General features: G+C 40.3%; 1 protein-coding gene across 8 annotated transcripts in view; it reads right to left on the bottom strand.

Annotated features, from left to right (window-relative positions):
* Positions 1-5,166: 5,166 nt before the first annotated feature.
* The window catches only part of SH3KBP1 (SH3 domain containing kinase binding protein 1), a 219,633-nt gene continuing 202,562 nt past the window's right edge, over positions 5,167-22,237 (bottom strand). For 4 of the 8 annotated variants that reach the window (XM_031599336.2, XM_090124763.1, XM_090124771.1 and 1 more), the window contains 5 exons: positions 13,604-13,713; positions 12,590-12,715; positions 9,884-10,155; positions 8,525-8,588; positions 5,175-6,974 (listed from right to left, as the gene is read on the bottom strand). In XM_031599336.2, the coding sequence (XP_031455196.1) occupies positions 6,933-6,974; positions 8,525-8,588; positions 9,884-10,155; positions 12,590-12,715; positions 13,604-13,713 (614 nt within the window). In that variant the 3' untranslated portion in view covers positions 5,175-6,932. Of the gene's footprint in view, positions 6,975-8,524; positions 8,589-9,883; positions 10,156-12,589; positions 12,716-13,603; positions 13,714-22,237 lie in introns of all 8 variants that reach the window. The other 4 variants (XM_090124780.1, XM_090124787.1, XM_090124784.1 and 1 more) reach the window with 4 other exon arrangements.

Genomic DNA, 22,237 nt, shown 5'->3' with positions numbered 1-22,237 from the left:
CCAGAGGGATGGGATGCCATCCAGAGAAACCTAAATAGGCTTGAGCAGTGGGCCCAGGTAAACTTCATGAGGTTCAGCAAATCCAAATTTGCAAAAGCTTACACCTGGGTTGAGGCAACATCCACTGCCAATACAAACTGGGGGTGAAAGGATTGAGTACAGTTCTGCCAAAAAACACCTGGGGGTACTGGTGGATGACAAATTGAACATGAGCCAGCAATGTGCCTTCGCAGCTCAGAAAGTCAATCAAATCCTGGTCTGCATCAAAAGAAATATGGCCAGCAGGGTGAGGAGGGTGATCCTGCCACTCTACTCTGTGCTGGTGAGGCTAACCTGGAGTGCTGCTTTCAGATGTGAAGTCCTCAGTACAAGAGAGACATGGAGCTGCTGGAGACCATCCAGAGGAGGGCCACAAAAATTATCCATGGAATGGAACAACTCTACTACGAGGACAGGCTGAGAGAGCTGGGGCTGTTCAGCCTGGAGAAGGCTCAGAGATGGCCTGATAACAACCTTTCAGTATCTAAAGAGGAGTTACAGGAAAGAAGGGGACAGACTATTTAGCCGAGTCTGTGGTTATAGAAAAAGGGGAAACGACTTCATGCTTAAAGAGGGTAGATTTAGGTTGGATATAAAGAAAAAGTCTTTTACAGTGATGGTGGTGAGGCACTGGAACAGGTTGCCCAGAGATGTGGTGGATGCCCCATCCCTGGAGACTTTAAAGGCAAGGCCAGATCAGGCTCTGGGCATCCTGATGTAGCCATGGTGTCCCTGTTCATTGCAGAGCAGCTGGACTAGATGGCCTTTAAAGGTCCTTTCCAACTCTAAGGATTCTATGACTCTTAGTAAACATCCTACAACCTCAATTGGAACTTTTAAGTGTATTTGCATTTTCTCTTGTTAAGGCAGCCAAGAGATGGCGATGTTTCTTAAATGCTGGCTTGACATATGAAGGAGTCTACTAATGTCCAGATCAGGGGCTTTTTCAGTCTATGAGTAATTTGTATCCATAAAGGAGCAGTGTAGGATCAGCAGAAAAGTGGGCAATAACCATTGAAAGCACAGCTGAGGCCCCTAGTGAGGAAGAGAGCAACACTTGTCCTCCTGAAAACCCTTGGCAACCCTTTTCTCTGCTTACATGATGACTTTGTTTGGTAGGTGAGCTTGTTAGCATGGTGCTGTTGTTAGTACTGGGGCTTGGCTCTGGGCACTTCTCTGTGCTGTTAATGATGAGACCTGAACACATTTACAGCACATCAGCCTACAGCTGCTCCTGGAGCTCTCCTGGTTTTGCAGCAAGACAAGATATGAGGCCAAACACTTAGTCTTCTCTGCTTTGTCAACTTGTATTACATTTATTCTTTGCAAGAAGAGTGCCACATGCTCAGGGCTATTACAGCCACCACCAAACCACCCATCAGCCTTGTGTAATTAGAAAGTGTTAGGCCAGATACACTGTCATTCAAACACAGCCCTTTTTCATACCTCTACCTGCTGGCACGATAGGAATCATTCCAGCAAAGTTTTAAAATGCTGTACAAGTGAGACCTGCAGCCCATCACTGTGTCAAATCACATTTCTGTCAAAGTATCAAAGTTTCCTCCTGCACTTTGCAGTGGGAAGGGTCACAGCACCCAGTTAAACAGTAACACGCTTCCTGGTCAGCTCCAAGACTCTGAAGAAGCACAAAACATTCCTGACCTTTTCACAAGAACAGATCCAGGATTTACTAATAATTTTGTAAGAGAGATGTCTACTCTTTTTCACTTGGGAAATTCTAAATCATGGCTGATATTCTCAAGAAATGAGCACTTAGGCTGTGCTAGCAGTAGGACTACTCAAAGTAGGGGTAAAATCTTTGTGCTGCCTGACAGCATCTATCTATCTATTCTATCATTGTTTTATGTCAATGTTCAAATCCAATTGGAAAACTGAATGATTTCGGTATTGCTCTGTACCCAGTTATTCACACAGCAACAAAGAAGCCAAATATAAGGTTATTGCTCTGGCATGCACACACATGTAGGACAAACATCACATACCTTTCCTTTCCCCCTTCACAGGAGATCAACAACCCACAGGATTCCATTATGGCACGCACTCACCTCTGTGGCATGAAACCAACTTGAACTCAGCCTGCAGAGCACCCCATTTGCCTCCTGTCCCAGAGACACAGTGACAGCCCAGTCCTGTCTGCAAGGAGACAGCAACCAGAGCATACTAAAGGCAGCAATCTTACTGGAGCTGAAGCATCAGCAGCTTCAGATGGGCAAAGGCAGTGGGATGCATTGCTCAGGGGGCAGATCCCCTCCTGCGCATCACAGCAGTGCTGGGACATACACTCCTACAGGAGGAAACCACCAGGTTCAAGATAGCAGGAGGTTTGCTGCCTGAGATTGCTGCCTTTTATAATTAGGTGGGAGAAGGCTGGGAAAACATGAGGCCTGGGGGGAGAGTGGAAGTATGAATGGGAGAATGTGGGCTTGTTTCAGCACTGCGCCCAGCTGGACAGGCTCATGCTGATGCATTCCTGCCATGTCCTGCTGCCCTGCTCTCTTGGGATCTCTAGGTCAGCACTGAGACCGAATCAACCTTGTTGACTTCAGTATAACCAGATTAATCCAAGTCCAACACTGAAGCTCCTAGCCCTGGCAGGAGTGTGACATCGTTTTCGTGGGAGAGCTCCCCACCCACAGGTTACTGAGCTGCGCTTCTGACGTAAACAGGTGCTTCAGGTCAGGGCATAGGAAATTTTCCATTCCCTGAGCACAGTGACACATGCCAAAGCCAGCTGCACAATCACAGCACAAACATCCTGAGCCCCCGGCGAGAGATTTGACATCCATTAATAAACCAGCTTCCTCCAGCCGATGCTGTTTTTGCTGGGTCTCAAAATGTATGCCATGTTTCTTGTGCCTTGTGCTATTATTCGCTAAATGGCTGCATCTGTGCTTCCAGCAGAGCTCAACTAATTTGGCTCTTTCAGTCTGGAGTAGCCAAATTATCTAGCAGCAGCAATTTCTATGCAGGTGCTCTGTTGTACTTATCCTTTCTTATCTGATGTTCTGCTTTTTGGTAGGAGAAAGAACCTGGCACAGAGGCTGTTGCACTGCTCTATCTCCTGCAGTTCACTGGTGTTATGCCCTTCAGAAAGAACAGCATCCCCTGCAGAGGTAAACCCAATGAGGGATCATCCTGCAGCAGGGATGGCCTCTCAGCCTCTTTTCACATCCTCTAAGAAAAGCCTCCAGAGTGCTCTCACAAAATACCAGACTTTGTCCTAAGGAGCTGAAGAGCAGTTTGATGGGTCCCTCCATGTGAACATGTTCACCTTTCTCTGATGGGGATGAAGCAGGAGAGAAAAAACTTGTACTGAGGAACACGACAAGAAAAAAAAGTCTTGTTTGCCCAGCTGATCTGTTCCAGGCTGGAAGTACTGGCATCCTCATGCTTTCAGGCTTGCTACCTAAGGAAGTTGGTTATTTTCCAAAACAGAGGGGCTGTGGCTGGAGGGTAGAAGGGGAAGCAGCTGCAGGAGGCAGGAATGAATGTGCCAGGACACGAGCAATTGATTGCTCATTCCTGGGCCAGGCTTGAGAGTCAGCTGAGGCCAAAAGTGCCAAATGACTGAGTGGTAATTTCTGACTGAGTGGTATTAATAACCATGGAGACAAAGTACCTGGTATTTGGTAGAGAGAATTCAGATCCACCTCAACTGCCCTGAACAGGAGTCAGCACTGAGAAGACCCTCTGCCAAAGGAGAACCACAACCCCCCCCCCCCTAAACAGAAGTCACAGAGCAGTTGCTTCCACTTTTAAACAGCCCTCCCCTTTGCTCTTGAACCACAGCTCGTCTGCCTAACCAGCAGCTTCACCCTTACCCACAAAGGGCAACGCTGCCCTCCTGCATGTGCCTCTCTCCTTTCCCAGCCCCCAGGCCTTTCTCAGACACTGGACCTCACGCTCCCTTCCAGGTCCCAGGGGTGGGAGTGGGGGGCTCACACCCACTTGGGGCCTTTGCCTGCCAAACCTGTGCTCAGTTCTGAAGATCTGAATGGATTAATAACAAAAATGCAGCCAGAAGATGAAATTTAACTAGTAAAACTTAAGGAACACATTGGATATTTACATTTCCATGTAAAACTGAGCACTGTGGTACCATGTTAAGAATATCAGTTCCTTTTAGAGTTGAAAAAAAAAAACATTAGAAGAAGAACACAACTGTTTTCTCATTGATCGAACACGTTTCCAAATCGAGATGAGTAACATTATCATCCAAAGGCGTGATCCCATACCAACACGTATTTCTGCATGGAAACAGAAGTCTCCTTCAAGACCACTGTGTGCATATTAACAAGAAATCATTTCCCACAACTCTTTAAACAGCAGTATTTAATCATTGTCACATCAAAAGCACTTTGCAGCTCACCAGCATTTCCTGTTTTTCTTTAAATAGAAACCCAGACATTTTTTAAAGCAGCAGCTCACATCCACGGCTTTCATTCATAAGTGATCCCCTTTGAAAAGGGAAAAATCCACGTACTGTGTAAAATACTTTCCGTTATAATGAAATGCAGCAAGCAGAAAAACTTGTGTTGCTTTGAACTCTCTTATCCCATAATAATAAACTTGCAAAGCAAAGCATTTTCACCAAATCTTATTCAATCTTCATTTGCAGATACGCTGTACTTTTCACTTGGATTTATCAAGTGACAAGTTATCATCTCAAGGTATCATCAACAGGGGGGAAAAATCAATGTGATTTGCTATCAGAAAAATCCTCGTCAACTTCATACTTGCATTTACAAAAAATGGAACACTTCTGAGAAGTCCCTTCCATGTCTGAGATACAACTCCAGAATTAGAACTTTATTTACCATGGATATAATAGTTTATTTTCTTCCTATGATGCAACTAGGAAGCTAGAACTGTTGCATGGATACTTGTTGCAAATATAACACTACAAACCCAAACAGAATTCTTATTCTTTATTTCATCCTCTTCTATTCACTGCTATCAACCTCACAAACCTTTATTGCTGGAAAGTTATATTGGGACTATCACTCTTTGTATAAAAAAGTGATGTAATTATTTAGAAATGTTAAATAAGAGCATTTCAGTGACAAACATTTTATTAGTGCTTCTATTTAAAAACACTGAGCAATGTATTGGGACTTTTTGAAATATTCTCAAGTTTCATCATCAGATCTTTTAATCTCAGATACCACAGTTACAAAACAAGCACATGCTACAGTAGAAGAAATGATCCCAATAGTGAGGTTCAGTATTGCCAGCTGAGTTCCATAAGGTAAGATTTGAATATGGTGATGTGTGTATTTTATACAGCTGTGCATGTAAGAAGATTACAGGAGCTCTGCCAGCCATGTGGGAACATGACTGGCTGACAGAGAGCTACTTTTCACCCAGTTCCCAGCAGGCAGGTTGGTCAGTTGTGATACATGACATCCTGGATAGAGCCAACACCGGCATTTGGTGAGATGACAAACGGAGCCTTTGAGTATTTTGTTGTGTTTTTGTCACTCTGCAGTATCAACAATATCACTCACCCACTCACTCCATGCTGTGCAAAAATATCCATGACCTTAAATGCTTTGTATAAACTCACCAGGAATTGCTGACAAGGTCTGAGATGCTCCACTGCTAGCAAAGAACACACAAAACCACTAACAGGAAACCAGAAGAAGTTATTTTGAAAGAATGGAAACAGAAACTGGAAGAAACAAAGCAAGCACCAGGATCCACAAGGTTAGGAAGGCAAAGCAGGGCTTGAAGTATCTCACTCCACATAACTCAATGGCAGAAAGCTTACAACATAATGCAGCAAACAGCACCTCATAAACAGCAAATGAAACAATGTCACACAATGGAGAACCTTGTGCAGGAAATAATACAACTTTTTATTCACGTTTTATAGTTTACTTTTATTTATTTTTGCTTTAATAATGCATATTCTGTTCACTCTGTGCAAAATTGGGGACGGAGGCTGGCGCTGAAATCATCTACTGAAAACCAAGCGGAGATAAACATTCAAAACCAAAGGAGAGGCTACTGAAAACGGGAAAGCTAAAAAGCCACAGCTGATGAAGACAGAGATGCTCTCGACTGCGCCACCGTCCCACCGCTCGGCAGGGACCTGGCAGTGTGGAGCAGCTAGCTGTACACGGCGAGTGTCACCTCTACCGGACACCGGTGACGGGAGATGTGGGCAGCTACGTGATGGAGACCTGACCTGCGACCAGCTCCCGTCGGTGTGTGGCAAAGAAAGGCACAAATCATTGCAAAGACCGGATTCTTATTCTGTTGGTTCTCTTCTCCTAAATACATTACTGTACACAACGTAAGTTTCATTGTAGGGGGTTGGGGGACATGAAATTGCATATTTAACAACTTAAAACTGTAACAAGAAGTAGGCTGTTCTATCTCGAAGCAAAAATAATCCCTCCAGCCCCAACGTTAACATTCATTCCTGGCTATATGCAGTACAAACATTTTAAAATCTGTGACAAAAGACAATTAAAAAACAAAAACAAACAAACAAAAAAATCAAAATCATAAAGCTTGTAAACAGATAATCTGAAATACACTTTATTTATGGAAAAATATCATCAAAATAGTACCACTATGGACTAAACTGCCTGAGTTTTCATTTCACCTATGATCTTGAAGTAGAGAGCCTTTAGCACAAGAAGATTGATTTCAGTCACAACCAGTGCCACACAGCACCGCTTCGTGTGGAAGATTTTTCCTCACTGTTGGTATTTCTGTTGTGCTATCAAAAACGGTTGTGCTAATCCTTCGATAAAGGGATGCTGAGGCAATTCTTAAATCATTTGGCACAAAGTTATTTTGGCTGGGGCATAAATTTGAGTCTCAGTCATGTAGAATAATGCAACATTCCATCTATCAAGTATTCACTTTGATTGAAGAGCTTTCTTTATATCATTAACTTCCATCTGAAAGGAAAAAGAAAGTTTTTTTTTGTTGAAATCAGATGTTTTAGCAAACTAAGGCACAGTTGGCACAGTTTGAAAAGCACATATTTCATTCTGTCCACAGTTGTCAGTACAGGCTTTGTATCACCCTTATTTCCAAAGATTTCACAAATTGAGGTGACCTTCTCAGCTGCACAAGGTCATGGCTTCCTCCCTTCAGAGCTAGATAAGCACAGTCACTGAACATGCCCCAAGACCTCTTGAACTCTCTCAAGTCTCAGTGATGACTGTCGCAGCCTATGCAACTTGCTGCCAGGAAATAACTCACCAAACAAGCACTGTGCCCATGCACCAGTTGCTGCACTTATACCCAGCACAACAGAACTGCCACTGACTGCAAACACCCACAGCTCATCAGGAAAACCTGGGGAGGCCTGATGGCGGCTGCAGCTCCTCACAGGGAGCGGAGGGGCAGCGCTGAGCTCTGCTCTGTGTGACAGCGACAGGCCCGAGGGAACGGCATGGAGCTGTGTCAGGGGAGGGCAGCTGGGGCTCAGGGAAAGGGGCTGCACCACAGGGCGGTGGGCATGGAATATCAATGATCCTTATAGGTCCCTTTCACCTTGAGATAAACTCTGATTCTATTTCAATTTGAGCTGAACGTGAATTGTGTGCTACAAGAAGCTTATGTGCTTGCATGCATAAAGTCCTTTACACATCCCTGGAGTACAAACATTGATGATCCCCTGTTCTGCCACTCTTTGTCATGTTCCCAAGTCCTCTTCTAAGCAGCCCAGTGAAATTACAGTTCGATTTTCTACCCCTAGTACAAAGATAAAGTACAGTAGACCTATTCCACAGAAATATAAAACATAATCAATACTAAAGCTCTTATCAAGTACATTACACTTCAAAATCTGGACAAGCAGATTCAAAGTCATTCCACACTGAAGCTGCACTGTCTATGACCCTAAGAGAGGTGCAGCTCTGTTAGCCTTACACAGAAAGTGCAGAACGCTGCTTGGAAACATTAAATCAATTTGCCAACTTAGGTACTATACAAACTATGATAGCAGTAACTGGTTCTTAATCCTAATGCCATCTTTTATATTATTTATGATGCTTTAGTGAAGGCAACCTGAATTCAGTCTATAAAACAGACATAAAAATCTTGCAATGTGAAATATAAAATACAAAATATAAAGCTCTGGGAGAGAGGTAAATCATTTAAAAATGCACTATTCCACTTGTGACAAAATCAGACCATTAAAATTGAGGCTAAAGAAATATGCTTGGAATCCTGTACTGTGTTCTTTTGCTTGGTATTCGTCCACTTGGGCTGATGAATTTTTAGATAATTATCTTTTTTTTTTTTCCCCGTAAGAACCCCAAACTGCAATACATATGACACAGACTGGCCATGTGATGAAGGGAACAGGTACCTCCTTTCAGAAATGGTAAAAGCTTTTGATTCGCTGGAACATAAGCATCTTATCAGAGTTTTATGTCCTGTACCTGAGGCTAAATCAAACCTGCCAATATTTCCATAGCGCTATAAATGATTTAAGTACCTGCAATCGTAGACGGATCTTCTTTTCTTCATCCAATTCAGACAGCAACTGCTTAATTTCTTTTCTGTTAAAAGAATGCGATAAAAAACTTGGAATACAAATATTGAAACTAGTAAAACACAAAGGATCACCTCCTGGAGATATTTTCCCTCCTTCACTACTTACTTCTTTTTTATCCCCGAAGAACTAATTAAAGTAAGTATACTCTTGTGTATTACATACCATAGAGAAGTAACACTATCTATAAAAGGGCAGTTTCTCCTCCTGCTAATTAATAAGATGAGTAATACATTTCCTTCTAACAGTCCTGCATCCACAGCTTTTGCTCTTAGCTAGCTTTATCAACATTTTATCAGTACCCAGTTGCCTTTTTTCAAATAAAATGTAGATAGACAGGCTGTTAGTACATTGTAAGGACTGGTAACACAAAAACTCCCTGTAACATATTCAAACCAGTTAAAAGCTTGTGCCAACAATACAATGTAACCTTCCCACTTCCCATTGAAATGAGCTCACCTTGTGACAGATGCCACTGTGGGAGCAGCCCACATAAGAAGGGCTGCGAAAACTAGAGGACCAGGAGCCAAGCTACAGGGTGCTTGGTGTCTACTTCCAGTTTGAGATGTGCCCTCTTGCAATGTCTCTTCCCCAAACCCATCCACACCTGTGTTCTGCTACAGTCTCTGCAGTCTGCTTTCCCTTTCTTTTTCTCCTTTTCTTTTTCCTACTTGGGCTACAGTTTCCAAAACATCAACGTTCTCCCTCAGGAATAGCAAAAACTATGTGACAGACCACGTTTCTCCTACTAAATGAAAAGCTTAAAGAAAAAGAAAGTTGTCCAGCCCTATGATAACATGCAGAGTCAAACCCAAAGGTCTTCAAATGTCCTAATTACAAATTAGTTATGCCTTTTGAAATACAAGCTTCCTCTGAATGTGCACTAAGAGTGAAACAATGCACTGATCTAACTTTTTAGGAACCTGAGTGAAATTTGTACTACAACCAGTACAAATGCCCTCTCTTGTTAAGATCAGTGCATGTGAGTTCCAAATAGTTACTAGCAGATTAAACAATAAAAAATTATTCAGTGCTAATTCTAACTTAACTTATTCAACAGTCCACAAACATCTGCCTATGTCACAAAGCAGGAAACATCAGAAGCCGCTGCAGACTGATAATGCCAGTCTTTTTTCCTGAGTCTCCTAGCTCTGACCATTTCCTAAACATCAGGGAAGTAGGCAGAAACCACTTGCAAACACAAAAGCAATCAGTGCAGAGTAATGTATACAAGCTCCAGGAGACACTGATGCCACGCTTATTGCATGCATTCCAACTACAGCTGTGATTTGTAGTACTTACTTTTGCTGGTCTTTCATCGTTTCAATGATAGTTCTTAGCTCCTTAACTTGTGTTCTCAGCTCCTCCAGGGCAGTCTGACCCTGGCTCAAGTGTTCAGTCTTTGGCTTTCCTTCTGCACCAAGTAGGGATGGGGAATTTGACCTGTGGCCTGTTGTTCCCATAGCAATTGAATGAAATCCAGGTGATGGTGAAGGGGATAGAGATGGTTGTACATTACTGCCACTAGCCAAACCTCCTGGTTTTGGAGGCAACGGAGTTTTATTATCAAATACCTGTCAAAAAAAAAAAAAAAAAAAAAAAAGGTGCCAGGAGAAACCTTTATGAAAATCAGATCTATAACAAACATTAAGTATTTTGCTGCTCTGTAGTAATGTTGAAAGTCCATAGTCAAAGCATGAGAGATGCAACAATTAGGTAAATTATCTTTGTACTTCTACATCAGAGGGGGTGTAGCTGGGAGCTGTTATTTCAGACAGCTTCAGTGGAAGTTTCCACAGTTGCTAAAACTAACCAGCAAAAGCCATTTCCAAGATCTTAGACCCAGCAGTATAATGAAACAAGGACAGATATCCACTGTTTCTCACAGAAGACTATAGGAATATGCCTGCATTCACTGAGGTCTCCCACAAAGCACAGCATTAAGACCAGAAATCCAAATGGCATTTTTTGCAGATTACGTTTATGGTTTTCAATCAAGCACTGAAGGATTCTTCCATATCTGACACTGTCTTAAAATTAAAAAAAGGAATGCATTAAATGTTGCCCTTAGTATTACAAAAATATCTAACAATTCCACAGATTTGCTTGGTGGTATGATATAAAAAGAAACAAAATCCCATGACTTCAGAATGAAAATATATCAATACAAAAGAAAATAGTTGTATAATTTTATTTTCTGACTTTGAGTAACCAAAGCATCTGTGGATCCTCATAACTACCAACGGCTCTTTATTCCTACAGGAACTTAAGAGAAAAATGCAACATTTGTGTGGTTACCTTGAAAATTTCTGGCTTAGCTCAAAAGCATTGCATGCTTCTTGAACTACACTCCAGGGCTCTACTTAGTAGACAAGGTATAGAAAACACCTACCGTGTAAGATCCATTACTTCACTGCATACACAGAACAGTGTAAAAGTACAACTGTCACACTGGCAAGTAAGGTAAGTCTTAATTGTTCATCATATTATTACTTGCTAATGCTAATGTGGGCATTATATGATACCTACCATAACTAATTAAGTTCTGATTTTTGGGCCAGAGTAAGAGAAAACACTAGACAGCCCTTTAATTCTCTCATTGGAAAAGAGATACTGAAACTGTATAGCAAATAAGATACTGAGAACAAATAGTATGCAAACACAGATACATGGTAAATGAAGACTTGAGGACTAGAGCATTGGCATTAATTCAACAAAGTAACTGAGAGAAATTAGTAATCAGAAGACAGCTAAGAGAAAACGTGGTGGGGAGGGAAAAGCAGGATTCACCAAGATCTGTAGAAAACTGTATTCTCTACTAAATGAGAGTGACCGAGTGCAGAACCTGCTCCAGACAAACACTGCATAGAAGTCTTCTGTGAAACAAATAGTGTGACCAGATACAGAAAAATGGCATTATAAATCACAAGAGAGATAAATAATTCTGGTGGCTTGAATGCTTGACTCTTGTGATCTTAATATGCCCCTTTAACATTTTACATATGTGTATGAATGTCTGAGTAGTATGTACCTGCAACCAGATCCTTCATGGATAATAATCCTTCTACAACCTGATGCAAGTTTCCTTTGAACTGAACAGGGATGTCAGGCAGCAAGTGAGCAAGGCACAATTGGAGCCATCCGAACTGAACATGTTATGCCACATCTTATCTGTCCATCTGGATCAAAGCCTCAGGCAGACACTTTCTGATAGCAGTCTTCGTGTTTTAGAGGAACAACATTTACATTGTTGTCATGCCAGCATATCATTTACGGATGTTGGCCCAAGAATATTAATTAATTCAAATGCACCCAGAAGAGGGAGCTATATAGCAAAACATTATCCTCAGTATTTGATCACAGAAGTGTGTGACTGTATCCTTTCAATAATTCTTGAAATACAAATTGTATTAAAAAGTATAAATATTACAATGTAATATTTTTATTAGCCAAGGTATCCTTACGTACTGTACCACCAAACTCTAAAGCCTGCTCTATACATTCCTTCCATAGTATTTGATAATTTCACAGTTTTCTACCAAGACAGAGTAAGAATGGCACAAGCCTATATGATAAATACAGTTATATCAGTATAAAAAGTGACTGTACTTGCAAATTTTAATTCACATACTATTAGAACGGCTCAAAAAGTTGTATTTATTTGCTCTGCTCAAAGACTTATCTCATGTAAACTCAATTTACAGCTGCAAAAAAAGGCCTCTGTTTCTAACATTTATTTCCGTAGCTTCTCTGATTCTGTGAAGTGCAATTACACTAGAAAGATTTTTTTCATACTACGTTTACAGAGGCATTTAACTCTGCAATTCACTTTAGACTTTTGAAACAGAGAACAGCCTTACCATTTTATGTTTCTTTAAAGGACTGGTTACCAATTGGTTATTGTGTTGGTATTAGAAGAATTAATATTGAAAGTAGCTATTTGAATAATGTTTTCAAAAATTAAAATACCCACACAGTAAGGATGAACAGGCATTCCAATTAATTTACCTGTGATATTGTAACAGTTCTTGATTTCCTCGACACTTCAATAGTTTTGTGTGTAATGGAAACATGTTCTTCTTTCTCTTCTTCAGGACTTGGTGAGTCAAAGAAATCTGGGCTTGAAAGGGACGACTAAGTAGAGAGAAGAAAGAAAAGCAGATATTTTCACTGTATGAGGATTTAACACAGGAATAAGAAAAGCATCTACGTGGTATTGATTTTGTGGTGTTTTTTTTTTTTTTTTTCGTCATAATTTCCAAAGTAACAACCTGAAAACCAGCACTCTCCCTCCTTCCATTTTTTGTTCTGCTTCCAGGGCTAGATGAAATGAGAAATTCTTAGACATTTGGATTCAATGTGAATTTCCACCTTTGCCTGGCATTATACTCTGCATTATACTCTAAGACTAAAGCACCTTCCTGTCTACTTTCCTTGGCTAGGATGCTCTGCATGCTGTGGGGTGTCAGCCCTGCCACTGCTTTGCTTATAGTGCAGGTCTTGCTTTGCTGCTCTTTTGAGGAGTCTCACTACTGCCTATGCACACTGATGGCACAGTACAGGCCTGCCATAGGCCTCTTTGCAAAGGTGCAAACAAGGAAGGTTTTTTTTATATCCGTTGTCCACTTACCCATGGATTTGTCAGGGGAAGAAAAGCCTCTGAACTTCCCCAAGGGAAATCCTTCCTCTGGAAAATGCTTTTAAAAACCTTGATATTTTGCACAAACTAATTTATTCCAAAGGTTTTTTATAGAGAGTTTTTCTGGCCTCAGCCATGGTTGGCAAGGAATACCTGGCAGCACCCAAAGGAGGGGGTACAAGTCTCACAAGGGAGGGAATGTTTTAAACATTAGCATTCAAAACATTGGCAGCCTTTAGACACAAATTTTCCTGCATTTCTCTGCCTCGCTGTACATGTGAAGGAATGGCTGTGTAACTGATTAAAAGCATCAGGGAACAGAAACACAGAGAAGAAAAAGTTCAGGAAAAATCTTTTTAAAATAAAAAGAAAATTACACTTACAGATGTGAAAGACTGGGAGGGTGGTCGCCTGCCAGTAGCTTTTGGTCTGGTTGTAGTTGGATGATTAAGCTTCTCAGCAATTGGTACTACAGAGTCAAAACCTTCCAAGTCTTAAAAATAAAACAGAATTGATTTGATTTTCTGGCAACTATTCTGAAAGGGAAAAAAATCACTTTTTTCTTTTCTTTTAATTTCAAAAGAAACCAAATCCCATTTTTCCCATTGTATTACAGTATTCTGAGCACATTTAGACAACATGATGTCACTAAAAGAACTTGGAAGTCAGAGGCAGCTGCAATCCTGTTGCTCTTGCTACGCACAACAGCCCTTCTACCTCAAACACAACAAAAGGGAAATGAGCAGAGGAGCCTCTGGTTTTGTTTACGTTCGGCACAGTGAGAGCTAAATGACAACACAGGTCCTATGGTAATGAACAGTTTCAAACTTTCCATCTTGCTATTGGAAGGATTAGAAATTTTTTTTCCAAACAGCTGGAGATAGAATGCAGCACACATGTTGTCTCACGTGTTGTACAGCCAGCGCTGCACTGGCAGCACCACACACAATTGCTCACAGGATCAGAGAATGAGCGTGCTGGAGCTGGAAGGCCTCTGCAGGTTCCTGGATGCCTGCAGCTGAAGGCAGCAGAGTTTCCAGAAGCTGAAGATGAGGGGATTATTTCCAGCAGTCCAGAGGTTATGGTAAGCAAAAACTCCTGCAGGCTCCAGAAGAAGTACAAAGCCCGCAACTGTCTTTGTGGTTAATGAAATGCAGTGGGAAGGTGCTTGCTGAATCCAGCCATGTGTTTACGTGAAAGAATGATACGAAGGCTGAAGGAATACTGCAGCTCATGATTACGTGCCTGAACCAAATCACTTAACAACTTTCATCTATTTTTATGGCTTATATCAGTTTCAGTCACCTCAATTTCAGAATGCCCTATCACATATGTTAAACAGAAATGATTGAGAAAACACGCAAGAGATACTCTAGGCACGATAAATCCAAATTCTGTAAAATTACTTTCAGGCATGAATCAAATGCTAGAACATTTATTACTCAGAGACCATTTTTCACTGCATATGTGCGGGAAATACAGCCTGTAATTTAACAGTGCTCTTAACTTTCAATCTGCTGCAGAACAATGAGTCTCTGAAGTTCAAGCATTACTGCTGTGTTACAAAGATGGTACAAAATCACATAACAGAAAAACAAACCTGTGTTTGTGCAATAAACAGTGCACACTGAAGGATACTTAAATGAATTCAAGTACTTGCGAATTGGCAGCTAGGAAACAAATGCGATCAGACGTTCTTGATTCAGCTATATTTTTCCATCCCCAGGAGAATTATAAAAAGGTTTAAAAAAAAAAGAGACACCTCCTGAAATAGTCTGAGGTTATACACCTCTAAACATTACTTTATTTTTGGAGCAACTCTTCCTATATATAACCAGTGACACCACTGTCCTCTGCCAGGTATTTCTCTCACTGCTTCCTTATTGACTGTTGCAGCCCTCGCCATGAGGTATCAACACAGTCAGTCAATAGCAATTTGGTAATCCAAAGCTTTGACTGAATGCAAGTATTAGGTGGAGCTACAATGCTTTGAAAAGAAAAATGAGCTAACCCAAACAGATTACACAAAACTACAAGGAAACACACAGACTTCCAGGATTACAGGAGAGGAGAAATGGAAGTAAAATAATTCTTTTCTGGAAGAAACATCAGCCTAAATATAGGAGTTTGTTTCCAGAATAGCCAGCTTGAAGCTGATGTGTTAGATAGCTAAATGCCTTGCTTAAGACACACGGCAAATCAGCAATGTATTTTTATGCACTGTCTTTGTTTTTACTACTGTGTGTTACCTAGTTAGGTTGCAAAGCAAGAAAATATTGCCATCAATAACAGACTTTCCATAAACACGTGAAGTTCACATAGACAAGTACAAATGGTGACTTGAAGCAGCACTCTGCTTGCCTCAGCTGCTCTTCCCCACCTAGCCATCTTCACTGTTTTTTTCCTGACCTAGTTTTAATTCAGCTTATCTTCCAAAAACGTGTGCCACGCCACACAAATACCTGTGCTGAAGAAAGGATCAGTAGCAGCTAAAGCTGAGAGGAGAAGCAGGCTTTTGCTATGAGGGCAGTAATCTGACTGCAGTTATCCCATGAAAATATGAGTGCTCTAATGCACAATTTCTCTCTCTCTCTGTTTCCACTTTCTTTCTAAGTGCCACTCTCTTGTCCTCTGTTCTTACATAAGTATCTATTCTGAAATGGAAAATATCGATGAAAAAAAATAGTGACAGTATTAACAAAATGTGCTTCTTTGGCCTAAATAAACTGTTACCTAGACTTCTATGTCTGATTAAAAAAAAGAAATCAAAACAATTCATGTTTCGATTGCAAAATGTAGTAATAACAGCAGATGAGGGTACATATTTTTGTTCAGAATACCCATGGGCACTCACAGATGAAATGTGCTCCACACATTTTATGAATACCAAGAAACACAAACATTCCTGCGCAAAGCTTCTACTAAGAGCAAATAATGGGAACAAATATGACAATTCTCCATTTTTTCTACTTTTGAATGCATTCCTGATGGCCAGAAAAATAAACTAAAGCAGCCTATACCTACGCTGAATTTTAAAAAAGGAGCAGAGCAGAGGTTGGAAAGGTTCCACTGGTAAAATCTACTGCCAAACTGGTAAAATCACAGCTATTCAGCTGACACTATAAATGAGACTCTATTTAAGTATAAGGGACAACACTTGGTACAATGCTAAAGTAGTAAACCCATCTCCAGTAACTTCACATGCTCTTTTATCGTCTCCTCCCAGTTTGTTCTCCTTATTTAGATATTGTTCTCACTCCCAAATCCCTTCTGCATTGAAGATAATCACCACCTTCCCTGGCTATTCAGAAATTCCCACCTACTATACTAGTGAAGAAAATGAGGAACAAAACCACACAAAAGACCTCTGCCTTACTATCATCTATAATGCAGCTTCAGTAATTAATTCAATTACAGAGGTCATTTATTTTTTTATTGTTAATGGAAAGCCAGGCTATATGGGTGTGACTACACCACACTTACCAAAGTTATTAAATGCATCCGTCTGATTCTGGAGTGTATTTCTCCAGTCATCAGATACTGCAAGTTTAAATTTACAGAATAATCAAACTGTAAAACTTTCCTGAGAAGGGCCAAATGAGAGGCCATTAAAATGTGATCAACCATATTTGCAGGCATGTCAATTGCCAGTAAGGCAGCATCAGCATCCAACAGAATTGAAGGGTGCCTTGGTCCAGCTTTCTGTTTCTGTTAATAGTAATCAGTAACGAAGGTTCTCTTAAACACACAGAAGACAGGAGACACCCTTCAATTAATAGTGGTAATCTCTAATTAAAGAAAAACCCTAATTAAAAAGTAGGTGATAATAGTTGTTCTACAAATAAATAGATGCACTGAGCTTTATTACTGCCTTGGTGAACAAGCTGGCAATTTATGCATACTGGTGCAGTACACCCAACAAAATGCCCAGCTTACTGAGCAAACACAGCTATAGAAATAAATCGGAGAAATACTGACTGTGCAAAAATTATTCCCTGGTATTCTTCCATGACACTTAAGAATAGGATTTTTTTCACCATTCCCATGTTTGCTTGGAGACATGGCCACGGTATTTCCAAACAGTATCCAGATTCAGAAAAAACAAATGTCTATTTGAGGAAAAAGTTCTGAGCTTTTTACATTTGTATCTTCCCAGAAAACAACTTCCAATCCCTCCAGAAGAATTCCTGGGAAGGAATTAAATGGCTACACTTTCTTCCTTGCTCCCCTCCTCCATGCATTCATTTACTATTCTAGCAGAAATTGTGCCTAGGCCCCAGTTTTGGGTTTTTTTTTTTTTCAGTCTTTGGGCAAAGTCATTTCTGCATAATGAAGATGGAAAGCTTTCTGAATTAGCAGAGAAATTTCACCTTGGGAAAAATGAAATGGAAAGTGATGGATAATATCAGAATCAACATATTCAGAATGCTAATGGCAAGATTTCGGAGAAGAGAAATACAGCGGGGCTGGAATAAATGAGGCCAAGGTGGCATTCAATTCATTTGAAGAAGATAACATCACAAAAAATCACAGAGGTAGATTTCATTTCATTATCATATTCAATACATTTAGAGGATTGACAACAGGCTAGTTAAATGATGTACTGTCTTTAAACACATTAATCTTGAAAGCTATCCTGCATCAAATGAGACAGATATGGCAAGTGAGATCTTCTGCATTAAAGTCAGCTCAATACACAGTGCTAATTAAAAAGCAACTCAATAGAGAATATGAATATTACTGGGAATTTTCACAAGCCCAGAATTGTTTTAGCTACAGAATCACAGAATCACAGAATTGCCAGGGTTGGAAGGGACCTCAAGGATCATGAATCTCCAACCCCCCTGCCACATGCAGGGCCACCAACCATTCCACCTAATGCTAGACCAGACTTCAAGTATTCAGGTTCTGCTCATCTCTCCCTGCTGAGCAACATTCCACCCTTCAAGGAACACTGCTGTACTTTCAGTCAGGGTCAGGGTAGCAGGATCACACCCAGGATAATCTGCTGACTCTTTTCTAAGATTTGGGTAATTCACTTTTAGCAGGAGGGTTCCTGGCCACAGAGTTGCTCTGCGTAAGTCTGTCTGGTCAGTCTGCCCATACGACTCTTTGCTCTGGGTGGAAAAGCTATGTTGGCTTGGCTTCCTTGGACAGCCACTGGACTGGCTGAAATGTGAAAATCAAATCGTATGCTTTAGGAAAGGTGGACAGTCATCTTTCCTAAAGCATACGATTTGATTTTCACATTTCAGCCCCAAGTTTTATTGGCTTAATAGCAGAATGTAGAAAGCTGCCATAACGATCTTAGCAAGGCACTTGCCAGTGTCCTCATAAGGATTTTATTTTTAACAATTCAGAAGATGCCAAGAAAGAGCTAAAAGGTCAAGGAAATTGAGCTAGAAGAAATGGATATGCTGTTTTCAGGCACTCCATTTGACACACATAAAGAATGATTTAAATTTCTGTGTGACTGCTTTTTCTTCAGCACCCTCTAGGGCAAAAGACTTAATTTACGTAATGGACTATTAGCATATCATTGATCACAATGTTTATAATTCACACCTAGGTTTATGGTTAATTTGGATTCACTGATTTTTGTAGTTCTTTGCTTTGCTATATTCAAATAAACATGAACAGTAGCATAAAAAGAAAGAATTGTCCTGGGCAGATTACAGTCTTCACTACAGAAGCCATATTTTGTCCTCCAACCCTTATATTCAGCAGTATTTTCCTTTTTCCAACTTCTACTCTGTGTCTTCAGGTAACGTAATTTTGTCTTACAATACAGTCACCTGTGATTTAAGCACAAAAATCAGTTTCGTAGAATGGCTTGGGTTGCTCCATTCTATAATTTTTTACTGTTTTACTGGAAAAATTTTTTGCCTTTTTCCCTGGTGTGGGCCAAGCCTTATTAGATCACTTTATTCCAGTAGAGGCACAGTGATCATCTCTCTTAGCAAATATGAGCACTTATTTGTTAGCACATGTTGAGTTCTGGAGCATTTGCAAATACAGCTCAAAGAAACTCTGAAGAAGTTGGGTTTGTTAGATAATTTCAAGTAGGGTATTTTTAAGTACCTTTCCAGGCACGTTGGCACCTGGCTTAGGGGAGGGACAGGAAAAGAGAACAGCTGATAACAGGGCTTGAGTTGGTGCTCCATAATCCTTCAGCAAATGCTCTGAGCAATAAAATCTGAGGAAATGCTGAAACTAACTGCTGTGTTTTAACCACCAGAATACCAGAGGCAAGTTTTGGGTGACACGTCTATGCAAGATCCACTGAAAGTCAATGAATGCTTTTCCAATTTCTATGTTTTTTTTCCCCCATTTCAGACTAGAAAACCATCTGAGCACTTAACTAAATAACATTTATTTTTTGACATTTAAGGGCATCATAGTGGAATACAAGCATTAAACTTTGTGATGACATCATCTGCCTGTAATAGCATATTAATGAAATCATAGCATTGACAAACAGTGTATGCGTGCTGTACACTTCACTTACATCACTCAATTTTCTTACTCGAAAATAAAAGGACCTATAATGATTTCTCATTTCACTGCTATGGTGCAAGACTTTCTGTCACAGCACATTCCATTTCTACTTTGAATTAAAAAAATATGCAACTGCCAAGTACACATCAGCCATTCAACAAAGTATTTACGTTTGTTACACACTGTCAACTAAAGCAAACACAGGACAGGAAGGAAATGGAAAATAAAAGGCCTTACCCTCATGAAATGAAGAAGAATTACCCATGGCAAAGAGATGTGAATAGGAAAAGCTGGATGAAATATGTGTGGAAAGTAAAGTAAAGGCATCACTGAAAACAGGGAGAAAGAAAATAAAAGAAGTGAGGAGGAATAGGGAATGGTTCCTCTTAAATATTATATTCTGAGGGCTAGTTTTCCATTGGTTTTTGGTAAGGAATGCAGAAAGAAGCAAAGGCATGAACAAAGTAGTAATAGCTGCCATTATGTTTACAATCAGCAGCCACATTGCTAACCAGGTCTTGCCTTTGTCAACACAGCTTGCAAAATTGTAATCAAGGCTGTATTATCATCAAAAAATTCAAATGTCAAGTCAGAATTCAGCAAAACATGCTAGTGAAATCAAGCCATGCACTAGCATCTGCATCAAAATAACCTCTCATAAATGCATCTGACAGAACGTTATGTGCAGTATTACACATCACCTTAGCCTTGCTCAAGCAAGTGTGGCCTTCTCAAGTAAAGTTGAGTAAGAATGTATCTAAATGTGATTTAGACTGATCCACTCACCACAAAACTTCTAGGGATTTGATATTTCTTAGAAAACAGTAAGGTAACTTTCACAAAGCAAGCAGTGTTTAGCCACTGATCTGGAATGGGGGACATAGACAAATTTTGAACCTACATTCTTCAGTTCCCCTCTGCATATTGTTTCTCAGCTGCTGGTTATATTATCATCTTTGCTGTTGCTTTTCACTTACTTGGATTTTGAGAGATGACATGTGGAAGGACACCATATGTTCTCATCCTTCCTCCTTTAGGAGGGTTTTAAGCAGCTATAGGACGTAAGTGTTGAGAAAGTGACAGCCACTGCCCAACAACTTCATTGTGACAAAGAAGCCAGGAAAGCACTGCTGTATTCATCTGCAGACCACGGCTCACTCTTAATATCAAGCATAAGCATGATACAGGATGAGGCAACTTGCAGCTAAACACTGCAACACCCATTTTCTCTACGAGAGCTGAAGGCATGCTGGAACTGTATCTGTATTCATGAAGAAATAGGCAGCATCCCTGTCACCAAAATGGGCATATATCTGAGTTACTGTGAAGGCCATTTAACTTCAGTCTTCTGCAAAGGCTGCAGCTAAGTCTGACCATGTCTGTCACGTAGGTCCTGTCTAATTAATTGTGTGAAATTGGATTAATGAAAAAACATACGACCATTAGACTTAACCAGATCCAATTTGACTGGAAAGATGAACCAGAGAGAAACACGCTGCCTTTCTCACACAGTGAGTGTGTGGGCACTGGGCAACCAGTAACACATATCACAGCCAGCTATTACCTGCACTCACACTGCCTTATCCACTGCTGCTTAGAAAAATACTGGACACCATATGCAGTCATCCGTTGCTTTTACTCATTACTCATTTAGCCAAAAGACTGCACCAACCCTCTGTTTTCTTGTAAATAAATTAAAAATCTAGCGTATTTATCATAAATCTTTGCAATTACAGTGGCCTGCAGACTGTCCTTTCCTCAAAGTAAAAGACGTTAACACACTGTAAATTGTTTTGGCTTATCGAGTTTTAATTTATTGCTCTATCCTCTCTTAAAAGGTTATTTCTTCAGCAATATTTTAACAGGAGCCATCAAAAACCTCCTGAAAATTCATATGAGTTATGACCTTCAGGTCAACTTTTATTCCAGAATCATCACTTTTTTTTCTTTTTCTCTTTTAATAAGTTGTCTAACAGGCTAGGATGACATGACTTGCCCTTGTAAATGCCATTCTGGTTTGACCCCTATCAAGTTATACCTATCTAAGTATTCACACTGTTCTATCTGTGGGCTCAATAGGTTTCCCCTGTAAGTGGTAACAGGAGGTCACAAGCTAAGCCCTTTGCAACATGTTGTATATGTGGTTTGGTTTATGGACTCCTGTTGGCTCCTATTCTCCATTGAAAAACAAACAATAACTTAGCTCCTGAAATGAACAAAAACCATAATAAATTGAATTTTTCACCTACTCTTTTAGAGGTTGTTCAAACTCATAAAATAAAACAAAGCACTCTAGGCTTTTATCCTGATATAAATTCCAAAGAAACTAGCACGAGAATTTTAAGAGTTTATTTTCATCACACAGTTATTTGCTATTTGCAATCAGCTCTCTCTTTCAAGAATGCAAAGGCTTGCTGGCTTTGAAGCAAATTTATAAACAGGGCTAGTAAGCATTAAATGGCAGAATGTGACTGCATTTCCACACCATTCTTTCATATTAATAGCTACAATAAAAAATA

The sequence above is a fragment of the Phasianus colchicus genome, chromosome 1 (assembly GCF_987193195.1).
Source record: "Phasianus colchicus chromosome 1, bPhaCol1.hap1.1, whole genome shotgun sequence".
Lineage (NCBI taxonomy): Eukaryota > Metazoa > Chordata > Aves > Galliformes > Phasianidae > Phasianus > Phasianus colchicus.
This window is presented reverse-complemented; position numbering and strand designations above follow the sequence as displayed.